Source organism: Schistocerca gregaria, chromosome 1 (genome assembly GCF_023897955.1).
Source record: "Schistocerca gregaria isolate iqSchGreg1 chromosome 1, iqSchGreg1.2, whole genome shotgun sequence".
Lineage (NCBI taxonomy): Eukaryota > Metazoa > Arthropoda > Insecta > Orthoptera > Acrididae > Schistocerca > Schistocerca gregaria.
Genome location: NC_064920.1, coordinates 552,676,589 through 552,697,487, shown reverse-complemented (window position 1 = coordinate 552,697,487; position 20,899 = coordinate 552,676,589). Strand labels below are relative to the sequence as shown.

The 20,899-nt window shown below is 41.2% G+C and overlaps 2 protein-coding genes across 3 annotated transcripts in view; one reads left to right on the top strand and one right to left on the bottom strand.

The window, feature by feature from the left end:
• Window positions 1-20,899, bottom strand: part of LOC126356152 (amphoterin-induced protein 3-like) — a 306,886-nt gene that overhangs the window by 79,245 nt on the left and 206,742 nt on the right. The gene's annotated exons all lie outside the window — the stretch shown is intronic.
• On the top strand, window positions 1,316-5,785 carry LOC126359996 (myomodulin neuropeptides-like). The gene is made up of 2 exons (XM_050007676.1): window positions 1,316-1,330; window positions 5,381-5,785. The coding sequence occupies exons 1-2, from the start codon at window positions 1,316-1,318 to the stop codon at window positions 5,783-5,785; spliced, it is 420 nt and encodes a 139-aa protein (XP_049863633.1).

The window sequence follows — 20,899 nt, the reverse complement described above, 5'->3', positions numbered from 1 at the left end:
TTTAGCACGTGTTTGCAAATGGTGTCAGATTCCGCTGTTGTTACGTCACTGGGCCATGCAAAAAGTAACAGTAAATATGCACGTACACAAAAGCTCGAGTATGTCACATGCAATTCAAGATAAAAATAATTTGTGCCTTATGATTGATTGTAATGAGAGAAAGACTTCTTGGATTCGTCCGTAGCGGAAGCGAAAAGCTTCGATTACTTCATTTTTCGTCTGAACGTCTTTCTGCGTGATATAGGGCTAGGAAAGATGCAACAACTCTACCATTATGGTGACTCCCGGGGCAGTTTTTATTTTATCCTTGTAGTTTCCACAAGTGTGGAATCTCAACAATTAGTGAGATGACTTTCTCGCTAACTATGCGCGGCGAAACATTAAACACAAACAACGGCTGCCATCGGGTCAAATCGGCCGCAATAAAAATTTCTCTCAAACACGTCGAACACAGTCTAGTTTGCCAAATTGACTGTCAGTTTACAGGGGTCTTTCGAATAACAGCTTGTCAGTTGACGCCCGCATTGTCACGGACTCACGGAGGGTCCTGGAAAATGTATAGAAACAGAAATGGTACTTACCGCAACTGCTTGATGTAGTAAAATGAATCGTGCTAACGCCATGACAAATATATCCAGCTATTGTGAATCAAGAGCGACTGATGTTTCATGAGCTGTCTTACCATTTGGCGAAATCAAGTGGGATTAATGGTCACTTTACTACGCTTTGCTACGTCATATGGATTTCGTTGCCAGCTTGAAGAAGCAAGCCTTTCAGAAATGGGAGCAGATGTGGTAAACGTCATAGCAGTTGGAAGGAACATATTACACTTCAACATAGTCGAGCGTTCAGTCGAAAACTTTGTTTTCGCAGATAAAACTGTCTACGCGACACATCATTGCTGTTGCACGTATCAGGTTGTGTCATGGTTACCCTTCGCACTTACACAGGATGAAAAAGAGAGATGCCCATACTGCGAAGAGCATCGAAATAATACAGCAGACCTCAACCATGTTGTACTCGCAATATGATACGCAAAAGTGCAGGCTTCTCAAGCACTTGTTACCAGCAGGAATTCCCCAACCTATGGCCGTTACAGAACTGTTTCAGCAGCTCTCCACGGCTCGCCATTTCATTACCGCCTGTTTTCTGATTTATCGGTTATACAGATATAGTGCAAACGCAAAGGTAGAGGGTAATGCATTACAGAGTGGTTCCTAAACACAACACTCCATTTAATAAACGCCTGCCCCGCCAGTTGGAATCCAGCGAAAGATGACACATGGTCATTGTTGAACATTCAGTGGGAAGCAAGATGGACACCGCAGAGGTAAATATCGATGTCGGTCGGATACCTACCGGTGCAGTGACTGTAAGACTTCACATGTTCAATATATCCACACACGACGTATACAGAGGGCGCTTGTGATATTCCAAGCAGTGAAATGAAACAACAGCTTTCAATTGTACAAACTGCATCATTAAATTCATACTTTATTATGGTAATTTAAAATACCTACGTTGTACATATGATATTGACAACAATCAAACTCTTCATTTCGCTGGTCAAATGCTTAAGGCTAATGGCCCATAAAGTAAAGTAAGAGAAGGGCCCTCTACTCACCATCCACTGAGATTCTCCCGCGGATTAGTAGAGTAGTAACACCACATCCCAGGACAGTCTGAACTCCTGCTTTCTATTTCAACATTGTTTCCGTTTTTACTTTATTAGGACCCGGAAGACCAGTTGAATGAAATGGAAATAGTACTAGAAAAGGTTAAAAAGTGATAGAGAAGTTGTTCTATTTGGGCAGCAGAATAACTGGTGACACGAAGTAAAGGGGTTATAATATGTGGACTGGCAATAGGAAGGAAAATTGTTCCTCAGAATAGAAAGTTTATAAAAGAGTAGCTCTTAAAATGCATGTTTGCTAATCCGATAGTTACATCCTTAGCGATGTTCAGTTTTATGAGTATTAGGCTGTGATCAAATGCACGTTTGTGGGCCTACAGATTTGTCTCATGTTGGAAGTGGAGACAACCCAAGATGTTGTAGCGACTTTGTCTATTGTCGAAGCTCAGCAACCCGGACACTCTACACACAACCACACAATAGTCGGGTGTTAGAGAACCTGAACACTAGAAAAGTCAGTGTCAGATTCAGAGAAAACTTTTGATAATGATGGCGAGAATACATCATTTGAAAGTTTGATGGTAGCAGGTATAAAGTACAGGAAGCGAAGGATTATACGTAACTTCTACAGAAACCAGGTAACATCTATAGACGTAAAAGGAAACTAAAGGCAAGTACAAATCGAGAAGGAAGAGAAGCAGGGTTACAGCAAATCCCCCACTGAATGAAACCAAGGACAGACTGATAAAGGCAGGAAAAACACTATTTTCCGATGACACTGTAATTCTCTCTGAAACTACGAGTGACTTGGAAGATCGAATTGATAGGGTTCTGAAAACAGTTTATTACATGAACACAAAAAAATTAAAGCAGAGGTAATGGTACATAGTCGATTTAAATCAGGCGATGCCGAGGGAATTAGATCAATTACAAGTTTGAGATTTGGTATTTGGAAAGCAAAATAACTGACAATGACCTAAGCAGAGAGGATGTAGGTTATAGACTGGCTATAGCAAAACAAGCGTGGGTGAGAAAGAAATTTGTGAACATCGAACATAAATTTAAGCTTCAGGAAGTCTTTTCTGAAAGCACTTGTCTGGATTGAAAGCTTATAGGGAAGTTTAACTTGGATGATTAGCGATTCAGACAAGAAGAGCTTAACATTTTTTGAAATGTGGCGTCACCGAAGTATGCTTAAGATTAGATGGGTAGAGTGTGTGAGTGTTGCTCAGACGACTGTTGCTCTTTTCTTGAAGTGGATGATAATCCTTTTAGTCCATTGTATTCCTGAGTTTATGTGCAGTGATCCATCGTGGGAAGCTATAAGAACACTCTGCTCGTTCTTTTTCGCCAGAAGCGCCAGATATTTAAGGCTGTTGTTCCCCATTTACCTTTGGTCATCGCAAGCATTTACTCTTGAAGTAATTTTTAAACGTTCGAGTTCTTCCTCCAAATACGGTGACACTCAGATTCTTTTAGGACGCTCCATCAGTACCTTAATTACTTCTTCCTTCTAACTGGGATGGTTGACCGGAATTTTTGAGAAAGTACTTGTCAGTGTCGGAATTACGTAGATTTGAGGTAGTAAAGTTGCGACACTTTTTCTAAGTACCCATAGATCAGAAAGGAAATTTGACCCCTCTCTCGTCTGAATGTGCACTTTATATGACAATATTATTCACAAAATTTATAGACTCTAAGAGTTTGTTTTCTTCAGGAGATCATGTAAAGAAAATGTCGCCAACGTACCGAAGCCACCAGTGAGTTTCTTCTTGGACGTCGAAAGGATGCTTCAATTTTTTCCGTATAAAAATTCTCTACAACTGCATTAAGTGAGTTCCCTATGGTCGAACGATGTGTTTGCTCATGGAATTCGTTGACTTACTGGAAGCGAGTTGACGTCAGAGCGTTTGAAGAGATTTGCTTTGGACCACAGCTTACTAATAATACATGTGAAATCATCCTATATGTTTACATCGAATACAAATTATGATGTTCAGATGACTTCTCAGTTGTGAAAGTCTTCGTTGCACTCTTCTTTAGTATGTCCCCCTCGTATTTATTAAAATCTTATATAAAAGTTTATTCTGGCTTATCCTAATGCGTTAATATTTAGCGCAAATCAGCACACACACGAACATTATGAATGACTGTGGTAAATACACATAAATTTCATAATTTTACCTGCTTGTTGCTCTAACTTTTATTTATCGGGAAGTTACCGTAGAGAAGTAATTTACAATTTTGTGCAGCAGCGTCATGTTTAATAGATAAACCAACAGTCATGCTACTGTTTCAGTATGCAACAAATCAGTGATGTATAACAACAGAACCACGGTCATTTAAACTCCCACTCTCCAGACAACTCAATATCAGCAGATCCCTCTTTTAAATTTTAAAATACTTACACGCTCACTTTACTCTAAACTTGAAAAAACTGTCGGCATGGGTCAAATCTTCGATTCTACTTTGTTTCTCTTATTAACACGCAAACTTTCACAACATTATGTCTTCCCCTTGTGCTCCTGTGAGCTCTGCGGTGCACTAAAATGTGTAACATTCAAATAAGAACAAAAATAATTTTAATACTACAAGGGATTACGGAAGTGATAGAGTGGAACAATCTTGGCACAGGGACGCAGCAATATCTTGAAATTTGTAACCAATATAGGTTGGTAATGAGAAAAGAATGTACAGAGTACAGTTGCCAATGCCCGAACTGTGCGCAGATCGCTTAAAATAAATACGTAACATCTCCGCATTATTTCAGGAAGGGATGTCATCATACGACCCATTGTCATGATGAGCCGTCTATCGCATAGAACTGTTCAACCGGGATACAACCTTGGTGCTGCTCAAGAGTAGTTTGGACGGGCAAATTTGTCGTCATTGTGTTCCACCCACTAATATCTAATGAGCCATAAAACACTGCGAAAGCTGAGTCAGTCAGTCTGTCTGTCTGTCTGTCTGTCTGTCTCCCTCTCCTTCTCCCTCTCTAGGATAGCCAAACGAGAATAGAAGTTTCGCTCCTGCAGGGTTACCAGGCTAGTGTCCTAGCCATCGCTGTAAGCTTTTGTTAGAACTAACACCGAGAGTCTATAATTATTTGTCGTGTATATTCCCATCCGTGTCTTTCTCTTAACCTTCGTCTGGTCCCACTAATACCAAGGATGTACTAACCCATGTCCTATCATCCTGTTGCTGCTGCTTCTTAATATTTTCCTCAAGGACCTTTCTTAGCGATTCTGAGGAGAACCTGTTCTTTCCTTACCGTATAAGCCCACCTAAACACTCATCCACAGCACCAAGTTTTAAATGCTTCGATTCTCTTCTTTTCCGGTATTATCAGAGTCCTTGATTGACCATCATATAATGCCCGATGCTTGATATTAGTACACTTCTTTTGCCAAGATATGTCCTTTTCTGTGTTGGTTTTTTTATATACTCCTTGCATCGTCCGTGATTTTTATTTTTTGCTTCCAAGGCGATATAACTTTTCCACTTCATCCAGTTTGCGATCCTCATTTCCAATATCAATTTATCGTTCGTCTCATCTCTGCTACTACTCATTACTTTCGTCTTTTTCGATTTAGCCTCAGTCTATATTCCGTGCTCCATTAGACTTTATTCCATTCAACAAGTGCTACAACTCTTCACCCCTTTCAATTAAGACAGCAATGACATTATTGACTTGAATCCCACACATAAGTCTTTATTTCTGTCAGTGTGTGCTTTGTATGGATTAAGAAACTTGGCCGCAAGAAACTTGGCCGCAAGAAACTTGGCCGCAAGAAACTTGGCCGCAAGAAACTTGGCCGCAAGAAACTTGGCCGCAAGAAACTTGGCCGCAAGAAACTTGGCCGCAAGAAACTTGGCCGCAAGAAACTTGGCCGCAAGAAACTTGGCCGCAAGAAACTTGGCCGCAAGAAACTTGGACGCAAGAAACTTGGACGCAAGAAACTTGGACGCAAGAAACTTGGACGCAAGAAACTTGGACGCAAGAAACTTGGACGCAAGAAACTTGGACACAAGAAACTTGGACACAAGAAACTTGGACACAAGAAACTTGGACACAAGAAACTTGTACAGCAGAAATGTTCTGTTTGTAGAGATGTCGAGGAGCAGACAGCTTGCGAATTGCAAGGCAGATAAGAACAAAATAGAACTTAGTTTGTACGAAAGAAAACGTCGTTTAATGTTGTTCTCCTCGTGTCTCACCGAGTACTCCTCCATGTAGTAAGTCACGTGATCAGCACAGCGGTGATTAACGTACCACTTGGGTTTCCCAGTGCCTTCACTGGCTGTTGCTGGTGTTCAGCGACCCATCCGTAGCAGCTCGTCGTATCCGCGCAGAGGTGACTAACTGCTTTGAATTCTTGATGAATCACCAGCTTCCGCTTGACAGCTGTCTAATTGGAGCAAGATGATTGCTAATCCCATTCCTAAGCTTTGTGTTTTATGTTTTAACAGACATTACAGCAACTGAACACAACTGGACTCCGTTTGAGAACAGCAAGCGAAGTACCAAAAATGATAATTGTTCGTAGACAGATCGTTTATAAAATCTGTATAGTATTATAACATTGTATAACAGCATTTATCAAGAGTTTCAAACTGTGCGTATATTTTCCAGAAGTCTTGCCCGCCAGTAAGATTGGTTTACACAAACATCTGAACAAGCTACAAGATATTTGCAGTTTTATGTAAAGCATAAACAAGGAACTCTTGTGTGATTGTGTGACGGGCTATGACAGTATTTTTCTGTATTTATCGTTTATTGTATTGTTGGTGTATAGATCACAGATAAGGAAACAAGCTGTACGTTACATATAGGAGAAGTAAAACAACTATACTGACCTTACCCTGGACATATATCACAGTTTTTGTTTGAAACCGTTAGAAATACTCTACACCTTTGAACAAAATGGTGGTCTATGTATTTGTTTCTAATGCTCTAGACAGTTATCGAGTAGTAATTATATGTAACAACGTAAAGTAGTAGTTAACTTGAAAGTTGGTTTGAGCACCACACAGTGTTTTATTAGGCACTGTGCAACGGGAGGTGGTATACTCTTGCCTTCCACCCACTTCTAAATTGACTACCTCGTTAAGGTAAGGGGTCCTACGTTTAATGTGGACTCCGAACCGCGTCACATGCAAAATAAATGACAGAAGTGGAAGAAACAACAAACGGCAGAAAAAAGTCATAGGAAACGCAGTGTGAAACCATCTGAATTGTTTACGGTCAATTTTTTTCACACTTCGTATTACGCAAGAGTGATATGGCTTAACATGTTAGAAGCAGAAAATCCTCATCCGTGTTTCGTCAGTACCTAAGCATTGGGTTGCGGTTATGAGGAAACGCCTGCTCCGATGTACTTCGCAATCTTCTCCAGGAAACAGTCCAGGATGCGGAACGGTAGACCAGCATCGATGTCAGACTCCACGGCACGCTCACAAACAAATTTTTTTAGTCACTGCACAGAGGCTCCCGATTTGAGGTTCAACAAAAAGGCTTAAGCCAAACAAAGCAAATATAATCGGAAACAAAGCTGCGTGATTAAAAACCAGACCACGGCAGTTACACAGATTTCGACAAAACTACCATGTCTGTTAGCAACGCCCTTGCTATCCTTGAACGGTTAGCTTGGAACCTTCCGTTAGGCAACGGCCTGCAGACCCTAATGGAATGACGCAGCTGCTAACGTTTATTTCCTGCGCGGGATCTTCACTCACTAGTTAGACGGCAACAGAAGGCTGATTCAATAGAACTTTTAGAGAACGGCTGTTACATTCGGAACTTTTTATTTTGAGATGCTCAGCAGCAACGTTGTTGACTCTTCGTGGTATTAAAAATGTCTGATGGATTGTAGTTCAGTCATTTGGCTCTCCTTAAATCTCGACTACATACGCGTAACGCTACAATATAAAATGCATAAAATGCAATAAAAGTGTTCGTCGAGAGGTGACGCTCGCGTGTTGTACATTACTTTCGTTTATATAGTCAAATGAACATAACATGGCAAAGTCCATACAGATATACACCAACACGCATCTTTTCTTTGCCAGCAAGTAACACGTACAGAGGATGAACGCAAATATGAAAATACAACAGACGCAACACGTTACGATGCCTGATACGACGCACGAGAACCTCGGCATTCAAAACCACGGACAGTCTTCTCGAAATGAATAAATACAGGTCCTGTATGGTTTCCAGGCGAATCTTATTTCATGATTCCTGAAACACAATAGCAAGTTCAGGTAACGATGATGGAGGCGGACAGTGATCACGCACGATTAACTCCAAAGTACAGCAGAAATGTTCAATATTACTGTGATATGGTGATTGCGGTGGACGGGGAAGACGCGACAGTTCATCCCCCTGCTCACAAAATAAGTCATGGAAGATGCGAGCTGTGTGGTAAGAGGCCCTGTCGTCTTGGAATAGAGCATTATTGGGGGAGGGGGGGGAGAGCGAATTTATACCATTAGGTGAACCTAACCAGCTAAATGGTCGCATAATGCTTGACAGAGAAGCGTTGCAGAGTACCCACGGAATACCATCGATATGGCTGCCCAAATCATCAGCAACCCATGCCATGTTTCGCTGTTGAGCCAGAAGTTGGAAACATTGCGAGACGACACACTTCCGACCAAATGATTTTCTTCCATTGATCGGTAGTCCAGGTTTCATGGGTTCGGCACCAAGTTCTCGTGTTACGACCATTTGCATCAGTGATGAGTCGTTTTAGAATTCCAGTTCGCCATGCAGTTTCCTGCTTCCTGATCTTCCTTCGTGTTTTGATGGTGACAGGATTCTCAACAGCTCTGCTGTTGTCCTCTTATTCTTCGTTACAATCCTCTTCAATGACCGTCTGTCACGATCACTCAGAATACACTTTCGTCCACGTTCTGACTTAGCAGGTGGTGTTTTCTCGCTTTGCCTGTAAGTGGTATAAATCTTCGATACAGAGACTCTTGAAACACCTACACTTCGGGTGCCATGTTTGCGGGAACACCCACCACCCTTGCACGAAAAATTTGCCCATGTTCGTATTCACTTAGCTCCGACGTAGTGCACTCACAGTTACACAGATTGTTCTGACCAAGACACTTGCAACGTGTTGAGGATACTGAAGGTAAACCGTTCTTGGCCAAATTCAACAGCGCAACCTGGATGCTTGGCTAGCATCTTCATTTACGTCTAATCATGGATTTCTTGCGGCGTTTGTTTTTTGTCTGATTCCTAAATATACACTGCGCAGATCGATATCATGGAATTTACTCTGTCCACATACATACATAGTCCGACCAAATGTATGTGGACACCTTTTAGTGAACATTAATATGGGGTATTGTAAGCTGCCTATAATTTCGCACCTTACAAGAACTCATCCACATACTTTGCCGTGATCTGCAAACACAATTAGTTATCATGTGAGGTTGTACATCGTATATATGAATATATAAGGCAGACTGACATTGTCACGTACATCTTTTACATAATTGTCAACGCTTATTGCATAAAAGGTGACGCAGTCGCTTTATTATAAAAAAAGGCGTAATGAATGATTGCCTATACTAGCAGAGGTTGGAATGCCAGTGGAGATGAAATGGCAGGCAGAACTCAAGGTCTGGGTGGAAGGTCCGCACAGGTGTTGGTCCTGCTTAAACAGAGGAAGTAGCTGGACAGACGTCGTGTCACCTAAGATCTGGAGCACAATAGGGTAACGGCCGGCCGCTATTGTAGTAGGGGCCGGAAAGATAACCGGATAATACATGCAGGCTGGGTTATTTCCAAGGATTTTTACTCAGAAGCATACCAGTGTACGAGTATAGGTTTTTCCTCGCAAACTCTCCGCGCTGGACGACAAAAGACTCAAAATATGGTTGGTCGGCGTTCGGAAGAATCTGTAGAGAGGACGAAGATTCCGTGGTTTCGGGAATATGATTCGTTTTTGGGATTACGATGGTGGGGAACCGAGCCTTGCTGGGAAGCCAGCGGTGGAGAGACGAGGTCTTCCGCTGTGAGCGCCCGTGTCTGACGGTCGCTCGGTATCACCTTTTGTTGGTGCAGACGGACTTGCTGTCTTTGCTCTCAGGAGTGTTTATAGTTAGTTAGGAACTGTACTGTTGCAAACGTATACGACTCTGGACTTCACCTCCGGGTTGGAAGTTGTCTTTGAATATGCAGCGTTCAGTAATTGAGAGTACCTTCTCTGCCTACACTTAAGTTGAGACGTTATTTGAACTCCGTCCTTGTGGCTGGGAGTTCGCGTTTCTCGTATGTAGAACACAGAGAGAAGACAGTATTACAGTGTATCAGTCAGAGGACCGCGTTCTGCCGTCCTAGTGTTTGAAAGAGTTTATTTGTGGCTGGAGTTCTTCCAACCTATACTAGTAGAGTACGAGAACAATCACTTCGACATCCACAGCTGTGATCGCTTTAGTTTATTTACACTGAGGTTCAACACCTCTGTAGATCATCTTTGAAAGTAGTGTCTTCTAGTGTTTGGTATGTAGATGACGTCAGTCATTTCGCGTTATTGATATTAGACCGCGCAGTCATAAGGGGCAAAGTTGGGTAATTGATCAGTAATTTTACTTAGGAAATGTAAACTTTGTAATATAAAGTTTTTTTTTAATTTACAATAAATATAATCGCAGGAACAGCGGTTATCATTTAGTAGTATTAGTTGCCTTCATCATTCATTTATGTTTAGATTGTAATTTATAGAATTAAGAGATCCTAAGATCTGTTTCAGGGGGCAGTCAGACAGGACCAAATCTTCATTTTAGCGTTTGTTGTTTTTCGTTGCGCACATTCATTTTACACCCGCCTGGATTAGCATCTTGTAATACATCCACCCTCCACCATTATGAGGGGTTGACAAATGAGGTATCTATACGTCCGTGTAGGGCTGGCAGCTGAAACTACAGAACGTATTTATGTTGGACGCTGGTGTCTGGAGCGAAATCTACGTTCCAACACATGACAACATTTGGTTCAGTTTGAGACTCTGATCAGTCCATTTCAAGAATGTTGTCCACAAACCACTACCTCACAGATACTGGTTTATTACAGGATGCACTATCACGCAGACGCTAACGATCATCTCCTTCAAAATATTCGTCTGCAGTACGCAATACACAGCGCTGCAAAATGTCTTCAGTCCTTCCGTATTTAGCGTATTCGTGACTATAATTAGGGAACCACACGGAACATTCAAAAACACATCCATACTTTACCACCATCTCCTCCGTAGTTCATTATTGGCACTTCACACAATGGGAGATGAAGTTTGCCATGCATTAACCAAACTGAGATACTTCCATAGGATTGCCGTAGGGTACCATCGTACCCCACTGTTGTTAACACTCTGCACACAGTCGCTGTGCTAGCTGGACTGCTGGTAGCACTCTGGAACTCAAGATTGAATCCTTCCGCTGATTTCTTCAGATTTTTTTACAAACACCCGCCGCAATGCTCGGCTGTCTATTTCTGTCAATACATGAGGTCTCGCTGGCCTCAGTTTAGCTGCTGTTAGCGTTTCCATGTCACATTCACATTACCGGCAGTCGACTTGGGGAGCTTTAGCAGGGCTGAAATGTCCCCGATGGATTTATTACTCAGGTGACATCTAACGACCGGTCCACGATAGGCGTCTATGACTTCTCCTGCCGGACCCATTCTGCCGTCGCTGCTTTCTGCTGACAACGCAGTACTCAACACCTTTTACACTGGTGGGTTCGGCTCTCTTGACTTCTAGTTGTCAATTATCCATTGTACAGGGGTGTCCGGATACTTTTGATCAAACTGTAGATATAGCCACACGCATCAATTACTGCACCTATTATTGACACGAAATTAAGTACACACAAACCTACCCTCACGTACACTAGGCTTTCAGCTTATTGTCTGGCACACACTGTCCCAATCAAATTAAAATTGGTTTCCATTCCCCAGATCTGACCCACGTTCACAGTAGTTTTCTCTTGGTCCTACGATAATCGCAGAAACTTGTGATCTCCTACATATTCCCAGTTAGGGCTCGCTTAGTATTTGGCTGGAAAGTCGCTGACTCTGTTGCAAGTTAGAATTACGATAATGTACTCTCCCTAAAGAATGAAGAACAGTGTACGCCCAGAAAATATATTCTGGCATATGTTTTAGCTTCCAATGAACTTGCTTTGACAAAAAATGGTTGAAATGGCTCTGAACACTATGGACTTACCAGCTGAGGTCATCAGTCCCCTAACTAACCTAAGGACATCCCACACATCCATGCCCGAGGCAGGATTCGAACCCGCGACCGTAGCGGACGCGTGGTTAGAGACTGAAGCGCCTAGAACCGCCGGCCATTCCGGCCGGCTTACTTTGACGCGTTCTAATTTTGGTAGGCGTCTTTGTTATGTTAGCATCGACATCAGTTGTAGGGTCTTAAACACGTGAATAATGTAATAATTACAAGGTGTACAACTTTGCTTCCGCCGTTTTTTCCCGAACATTTGAGGCTTTAATGAAACAAATTGCTTACACATGTATCATTCAAAGGATTTTCCATCGCTGGCCAGTAAGTTTTGCATCTTTCGAAGCGATCCACGAGTCGATCCAATTTGTAACTTCAAGAGATAGGAAGTGCTGGTTAGCAAGGCCACGCGCCACCGATCTAAACCGGCGATAAAGGGAGCTACGTCTAGAGAATACGCGGGTGGGGTAGGACTTCCAATTTTAACGTTTCCAAGTAAGTTTTGACCCCTCTTGCAACGTGAGGTCCAGCGTTGTCGTGGTGCAGAATCATTTCACCATGCTGCTCGGTCCCGGCGGAGGTTCGAATGCTCCCTCGGTGTGTGTGTGTGTGTGTGTGTGTGTGTGCGTGTGCGTGTGCGTGTGCGTGTGCGTGTGTGTGTGTGTGTGTGTGTGTGTGTGTGTGTCCTTGGGATAATTTAGGCTAAGTAGTGTGTAGGCTTAGGGACTGATGACCTTAGCATTTAAGTCCCGTAAGATTTCACACACATTTGAACACATGCCGCTCGCTGTATTTCGGCCGTTTGTCTTTTAATGCTCTGCTCAAACGCCTTAATTTCGATCGATAACGAGCACCTGTGATTGTTTCACTTGATTTTAACACCTCGTAGTACACGACACCGAGCTGGTTCCATCAAATGCAGAGTATGATCTTGGAGCAGTGAATATACGGTTGGCCGACGACGTGGGTGCATGCCCGGGATATCCCCATGATTTTTTGCGTCTAAGGCTATCATGATGAATCCATTTTTTGTCCCCGGTCACAATTCGTTGCCGAAATCCCTTATGTTTTTGCCTCTGAAGCAACTGTTCAGAAACACACAAACTCCGATCAACGTCTCTTGGTTTCAGCTCACACGGGACCCCAAGTTCCTTCTTTCTGAATCATGCCCATAGCCTCGAGACGTTTTGAAATGGCTTGCTGTGTCACTCCCACTAATCGTGCCAATTCTTCTTGTGTTTGACGCACGAGTCTTCACTCAGCAAAGTCTCCAATTCTGCATCTTCGAAAACATTCTCTCTCCCACCACTACGCCGGTCTACGACGTTAAAATCACAGTTCTTGAAGCGTTGAAACCACTCACGACACGTTCTTTCACTAATAGCGTCCTTACCATACGTACTTGATATCATTCGATGAGACTCAGACGCTGTTTTCTTCATAGTGAAACAAAACAGTAACACCTCCCGCAAATGAGGCTCGTAAACTGACATTTTCAATCAAGAACAACTTTATGATGCAGACACAAATCGGATAATGTTGGAATGAGGTTATGTTGACCGAGGTCTTTAATGCGATTCTGTCTTAATTATTCAGGGGTTGACCGCCTGGTTTTAAACTTTCTTTGCTTTTTGCGTTTAATTTGATTGGAAAACCGTTGAGACTGAACTTAACATATACATGGATAGACATGAGAAATGAAAGGTTGAAATAAATTTTTCATCTGTTATTATTACTTTGAATGTTCGGAAATAATTATTCAAGTGTTACTTTTATTCAAGTACTAAAGCTGTTTGTGCAAGATTGAAAATATTATTGTCCATCGAACTTAGCAAACATTTTCACGTTGCAGTGGATTTTTGGTTTAACTAGATATACTCCGAGTAGCTTTGAAGCATAAGACTATCATATGAAAATTTTTCTTTTTTATATTGCTAAGCTCTCATGAAAATTATCCAGTTTTAAATACACTTTTCGATATGTTCAGAATTTATCACTTTTTTGAATGAAAATTTACAAAAGCTGCAGCTTGTATCCACCTGTGAAAGCACAAGATAAAATCTACTCTCTCTTTTTATTCTGCGTCTGGAATGCTGTGAAAAGAAACACTATCATTTTCCTTCATCTCCATCTGTACCTTTCTTTAGGATGTGGTCGTTATAGCGATCGTATATTTAAATCTGCCGCTGCTGCAGACTGCTCGCTCGCGGCGCAGCTCCGCACCGCCAGCGATATTCAATAAAATGCTGAAATCTCTAAATAAAATGGGTAATGTCCGGTCCGAAATTTTCAGGAATTGTGACAAAGAGATTTTACTAGATAAATATATTTTAACAGAAACAAAATCTTTACACACCTTTTACAGTCTCAGCTACAAATGGCGTCGATCATCGACTTATGACAAATGAAGACTACGTAGGAGCCTAATGCAACGTCACGGGTCCCTCTGCAATTCAGTCCGAGCAGAAGGCAAGGGATTCTATAACAATACATTGCCTATTTATATCTTAACTAATTCTTGTACAGTCTTTTTCAGTTTTGACTACGTATAGTTTCTCCTGTGGCGGTTTTCACATCCTCCGCCACAGATAATATTTCACACACTTGGAATAATCATTTATGATAGCAAAATTCATAATTAGCTTTTTCCTCACAAAATTAAGTGCCCTTTTGAAATTCAATTAACAGAAATACATATAAATTATTTGTTACAGTGAGCAGTATACATCGAAATGTTCTTTTAACTTTCACTTTGAATACGTGCTGCTAGAGAACGTTACAGGTCCAAGCTTAACTGCCTGACGTCTGCGATCTGTTTCTTTCGGGCGCTACTTACCGTTGTCACCAACTATCAAAAATGGTTCAAATGGCTCTGAGGACTATGGGTCTTAACTTCTGAAGTCGTTAGTTCCCTAGAACTTAGAATTATTTAAACCTAACTAACCTAAGGACATCACACACATCCACGCCCGAGGCAGGATTCGAACCTGCGACAGTAGCGGTCGTGCGGTTCCAGACCATAGCGCCTAGAACCGCATGGACACTCCAAACTATCGGCAAACGGCGGGAGCAAAGTTGTACAGCTTGTAAAAAGTACTGCAAACTATGTACCGGAAGCGATATGTACGGCATTTTTCGCTACAGTTTTCGCGAAGCCGCGTGTAGCTCGAGAAGTCAGCGTGAGTCGGCGAGGGGCGGAGCGAGTGTACCGGACAATGGGAGCGCAGTTCCTGTGCAGGCTCTAATTTGTTTCCAGCGGCGGTAATTGTCGACGGGGTGACGACACGGCACTCATAGCCGACCGGCCGAGCAGCACCTTATCTCCCGACGCCGCTGAAGAAACCGAGGGATGCCAGTTCTGGCCTGTATTTAATCATTAATAACGCAAAAAATGATCCCCTCCCCCTTCCACATTACACTTCCCACAATTTCCAAAATGACTCCTCGATGCCTCAGCCTGTGACCTGTCAAGCGACCTCTTGCACTAGCTAAGTTGCCCTACAAGGGTTTTTTTCTTTCAAATTCGAGTCAGTACCTGTTCATTAGGTATTCGAGCTAACTATATAATCTTAAGCATTTTTCTGTTGCGCCACATTCCGTTAAACTCTCCATTATTTAATCATTGATTAATGTTTGTTGTTTTGATCCATAATTTATGCTCAAATTCTCTTCTTGTGTTGAAGTCGTCTGCTGTTTTCAGTGTCATTTCCAATTCTAATCCTTCGCAACATATCTGACACAATACTTATACTCTTCGTTAACCTTATTTTTCTTTTGATGATGTTTATCTTACAAACTCTTTTCAAGACGCTATTCGATCCAGAGTTACGATGTCAACGCGCAAGTCTCACAGTTTTTATTTTTTCTCCCTGCGCTTAGTTGTGCCTCAATTTTCTTTTGTTTCCTTTACTACCGACTATGTGTAGACTGAATAGCGTCAGAGAACCCTGGCTCATTTCCTTTGAACTATTGTTTTCATTTCTTCTCTTTCGACTATTAACTGCAGTCTGGTTTCAATACCAATAGTAAATGACATTTAGCTCTCCGTACTTTATTCCTGTTAACTTCAGAACCTGAGTATTCCAGTAAACACAGTCAAAATTTCTCTATATCTATAAATTCTATAAACGTAGATTTACCTTTCTTTAACTTCTCTCTTAAGTTGTTGTGTCATTGCTTCGCATGTTCCTACATTTCTCTACAACATATTGTAATCCCCATTCCCGGACCCTCCCATCCCAACCCACCCCCCCTTCACGTCACCTATCAGTCATTCCATACCACTGTAGGTAATTAGTTTTAATACTTTGTACCCATAGCTTATGGAAGTGATGCTTCTGATACATAGTTGTCAGCGTCTACCTTCCTTGGTATTGGGATTACTACGTTCTTTTTGAGTCTGAGTATATTTCACCTATCTCATATCCTTTTACCAGATGTAACAGTGTTTTTGTGGTTTAAGCTCTCGACGATCTTAATAATTCTGAAAGTATGTTTCAGGGGAAGTTATTACACATCTAATAATATTTCTATTTCACTTTCACAATGGTACAGTGTCCGGCAGTATTATGAACCCGCTAGGAAGTGTTTATCAGAGCCATAAAGTTTATAAAGTACAGTCGCAGAATACTAACACTAACTACAAGAGCACAGGACGAGTAATAGCTGCAACGGGGCGGGGGGATAGTGAGATATGAGATTGCGTTGCAGGGAAACGCAGAAACACACCAGGCAATAATCACCCTACGGCTTCTCTTTGGAACACTCCTTTACTCAGTCCTCTTGGACTTCATATCTGATATCTCATCTCCATGTCCCCATCTGAATCTCCTTTGTATACTTCGTAACTCCGGTTGGCTAAACATCTCGTCATAATTTTTTCCCAGTATCGGTACATTCATTTACTTTTGAAATAAAGCAAAAACTAAAATGTAATATTCCGTATAATATACTGCTGGTTGAATATACATTGTGAAAATTGCATCGTAACATTACCAAATAAAAGGCAATAATTAAGGTTCAGAAATAATGTGTCCTTCATACCGGCTCGTCGACTTATTAAAATCCCTCCCTCTCCTCTGTCACTCACTGGCGCTCGCCGAAATAGCACATCGACATTATATGCGCTTTTTTTTTGCTCTGTCTGCAGCAATGTAGTTTTATACATCCGTGATGACAATCTCCAGTAACCATGAAACGAGTCTTGCTTATTGGAAACACTGCCTCGCTGGCTGTTACGATAGGTCTCCTTTTCGTTCTATTTTTCTTTCCAGATGGCGTGCCGTGATGCGACGTTGCACCCGGACACAGCGACGTGAAACGTAGCCCACTAACAAGACTGTGCCCGAGAGACAATATAGGATGGTTTACTTTAAGCCATTTAGTGTAGCTTATTACACTTCAAGGATGAAACTGTTTCATGTTATACTCTGCGAATAAAGTAATTTCACAATTTAAATTTAAGCAATGCAAAGGCAGTAAGATAGAGGAAATGCAGACAAAAATTACTGTTAGGTATTTTAATGTTAGTAAAGATAATCTACGTTGTATTGAGGCAGGGCCAAAAGTTTATCATTAAGGATTTATACATTTTCATGATACATAGTACATTACGTTGTTGTTGTACAACATGTACAATATGATTATCTGTGGAGTCTACACTTGGCCCTTTAACAGTCCACAGTTCTTTCATTTTTATTACGAGTCTAGTGGATGTACAAGTACAGTAAATAAATAGTGCTCACATGTTCCTTTAAAAACTAATCTAACAACTGATCTACAGGTTCATGAGCGTGATCTAACCGCTAAGAATGAGAGAAGATAGTTTAATTTCCTTTGGTTAATGGAAGAATAATATTTCCTTGGATACTCTGATCAAAAGTGAATTTAATTTATGAATATCAAAAATGCAACATACATCTCCGGTCGTAAAATAATATGCCCACTTCAGTTAACTACAGTATACAGAATGAGACTTTCACTCTGCAGCGGAGTGTGCGCTGATATGAAACTTCCTGGCAGATTAAAACTGTGGCTCTTGCCCGCGAAAGGCAAAGGTCCCGAGTTCGAGTCTCGGTCTAACACACAGTTTTAATCTACCAGTAAGTTTCATAACTGCAGTATAATCTGATGGGAAATATATATTACAGGTAGGTAAACTACATTGACTAAATATTAAACAAGAAAAGTTTCTTTCCACGGAATTTATTAAAACCTTTCACCGATATCTTTAATGTCTAGCTCAAACATTGTCGATGGTCGTTACGACAACGGCTGTAAACAGTTGAAAGTAAGAACATTACTTAAAGTTTATTCAAAATTTCTTCCTTTCTACAGCTTTATGTATAATCGAATGAGCGGAACCAATAGAATTACAAAAAGGTAAGAACATATAGTCAGAGATATTGAAATAAATACAATTTCTAGTTCCTTTACAACAATTCGTACGATTTTTATCTGTTTCGGCATTGAACTGAATCGTCGACGACGTAGTTGTGGCTCTCTGTACAAGTAGTATATTGTACGCAACGTATCATAAGTTTTATGTTATGATTACGGAAAGATAATATAAATTCAAGTTCACATTCAATCCTAGTAGCTTAGACGTCCCCCGCACTACAACAGCGTACATATTAAGCAGAATTATCTTTTTCAAAAAAGTCTAGCCAGTAATATTTACAAGAAACTCCAATATATAATTTTAGTTTCCCTGCCTTGTCGGATTCTAGAGCTTGATGGTACATTAGCAGAAAGCATAAACTAAACCTTCAGTGAATCTTTTGAATTTTTGTCGACTACTTCATTATGTTGTATGTATAACATTCGTGTCAACAAAGTGACGTAGATTATAAACAGGTTAACTAAGTATCTTTCGCGAAATATTTATGATGCCCTTTCAGTATTTGTTAAGGACACTTGTTGGGACATTTGTTGTAAGAAACTCACAGTTGCCCACGATGTGTTACCGTGTTGTTTGACGAAACTAAACGTAACGAATATTAGAACTTAGACTCCCGACGCCGATGAGGTCATTAATGACTGAGAACAAGCTCAGACAGGATAAACACGTAGAAAAAATTCAGCTTTCTCCTTTGCAAAGGAAGCGCCTCTGAATTCGCGTTAATCAATTTAGGACATCCATGTAAAACCTACCGCAGTGACCGAACGGGGAAGTAAATCCGTGCCCTTCTGAATTGAGTCCGCTGTCTTACTGCTGTGCCATTTCCCTCTGAGTTTGACGATTTGTTCTTTGTGTGATGTCTTAATGTAAAAAATAATCCAGATTCAATTACGATGGTATTATAAGCACCGATAGATATCTGTAACCGCTGTATACTAAAACTCCAAGTACACCAAAGTGCTTTTAACACACGCCCATAGCAGGACTAAAACACGCCAAATCTATGGCAAATATGAAAAAGAAATATTAACGATTAGAGTCAACAGTGACTATAGTGAGTAAATGGTTCGGTATTATTTATAAACTATGCTCCACGCATTCCTCGGAAACACACAAATTTAAATTTTGTAAAAAAAAAAAAAAATGAACGTAACGCAGTTACTCGAGACAGACACACTGGAGGTAACGGGCATCTCCCATTAAAACCATCATCAGACGTCGATGAACACCGGTGAACACCATACTCTTCTTCTGCGTATTCCATAAAAATTGTTGTTATGCAGAAACATTTAAAATTTATGCGCTGTGTGAAGAGAGGAGTGCCTCAAAATGAACAGCTGTTGCTGTCGCATTAATTTAAGGCTTTAAACATTAGGCTACACCAACATACGATTACAAGGTAACCCATTTGCCGCTGTTCCACAGGTCCTGAGTAAAATGACGCTGATGACTGTGTAAAAATTAATATTTTTACTAACGAATTAACAAAAAATTCTTAAAATTTAAATACATTCATATACACCGTCTTAACACGGTAGGATTAAAATTGCTCAATTAACGCTGAGCATCTGTGGGGACTGACGTGACTCAGGGCGCACGGACTCTGAAGAATGGAAGTCTAAACAGTCTGTGCAAGAAAGGTGGATTTACTTTCGTAAGGAAACTGAAAATCCTGAACGCAAATGCCAATTGCTAAAATTATGCGAGTATTTGTTTTCTTTTCTCGCACGCCACTGTGGAAAGAGTATTTACGCTTATGTCAGCCCAGTGGACAGATGAAATAAATCGACAGGCACTGTGGAATCAGCCTTACAGCGCCAGTTTAATTACAAGCTGACTTGCACGGAGTTTTATAAATACGTAAAAGGGAAAAATACTTCCTGAAAAGGGTGAAACTATCCCAAAAGTATAGTGTACCGACTACCTGTGCCGCAACAAGTTCCATTTAGGGTTCTAAATAAAATTTAATTACATGTGGGGTTCTAAATAAAATGTAATTATATTAAATTTACTTCATTTCTGCATCCCCATCTCAAGACGTCCCGACGAGGTCCCAGCTAGATGTAGCAACCCTTTGAGAACACGTAGAGGTCGTCTGCTAAGGAGCCTCATGTTCAACAATGTGCACTGAACTGTTTGTTTCGACTCAGTTGTGCTAGTATTGTACTGTCGTCAGGTCGGTCACAAATCGTCGCCTATCCTGCCTTACAGAGCGAGTCGAGAAAGCCCACGACCTTCACGCTCTGTGAAGATACGTGGACGTCCAACACCTTGTCACCCACTCGTGTTATCACTGTTCTTCAGCGACCTTCCATAGTATCTTATGACAGAAGTACGGGAAGAGCCGGCAAGATTGGCCTGTTTCTTAGGCGCCGAGCCACAAGAATCGGCCCTTTGATCAAGTCACTTATTAGCGGTCCGTACTGTCATTAGACAGATTTCCATTTTTCTGTGCTCCTCTGATAAATTTCCCCTTTGGGCATCAATGCCCGCAACGGCACCAGGTGACATTGATTCGTTAACTAGGTGGGCAGTAGCATGATTGTTTATCTCATTAGTGCAGTTTGAGTATGCCACACTACAGTGGAGTTGATCACTGACAGCAGTGATAGC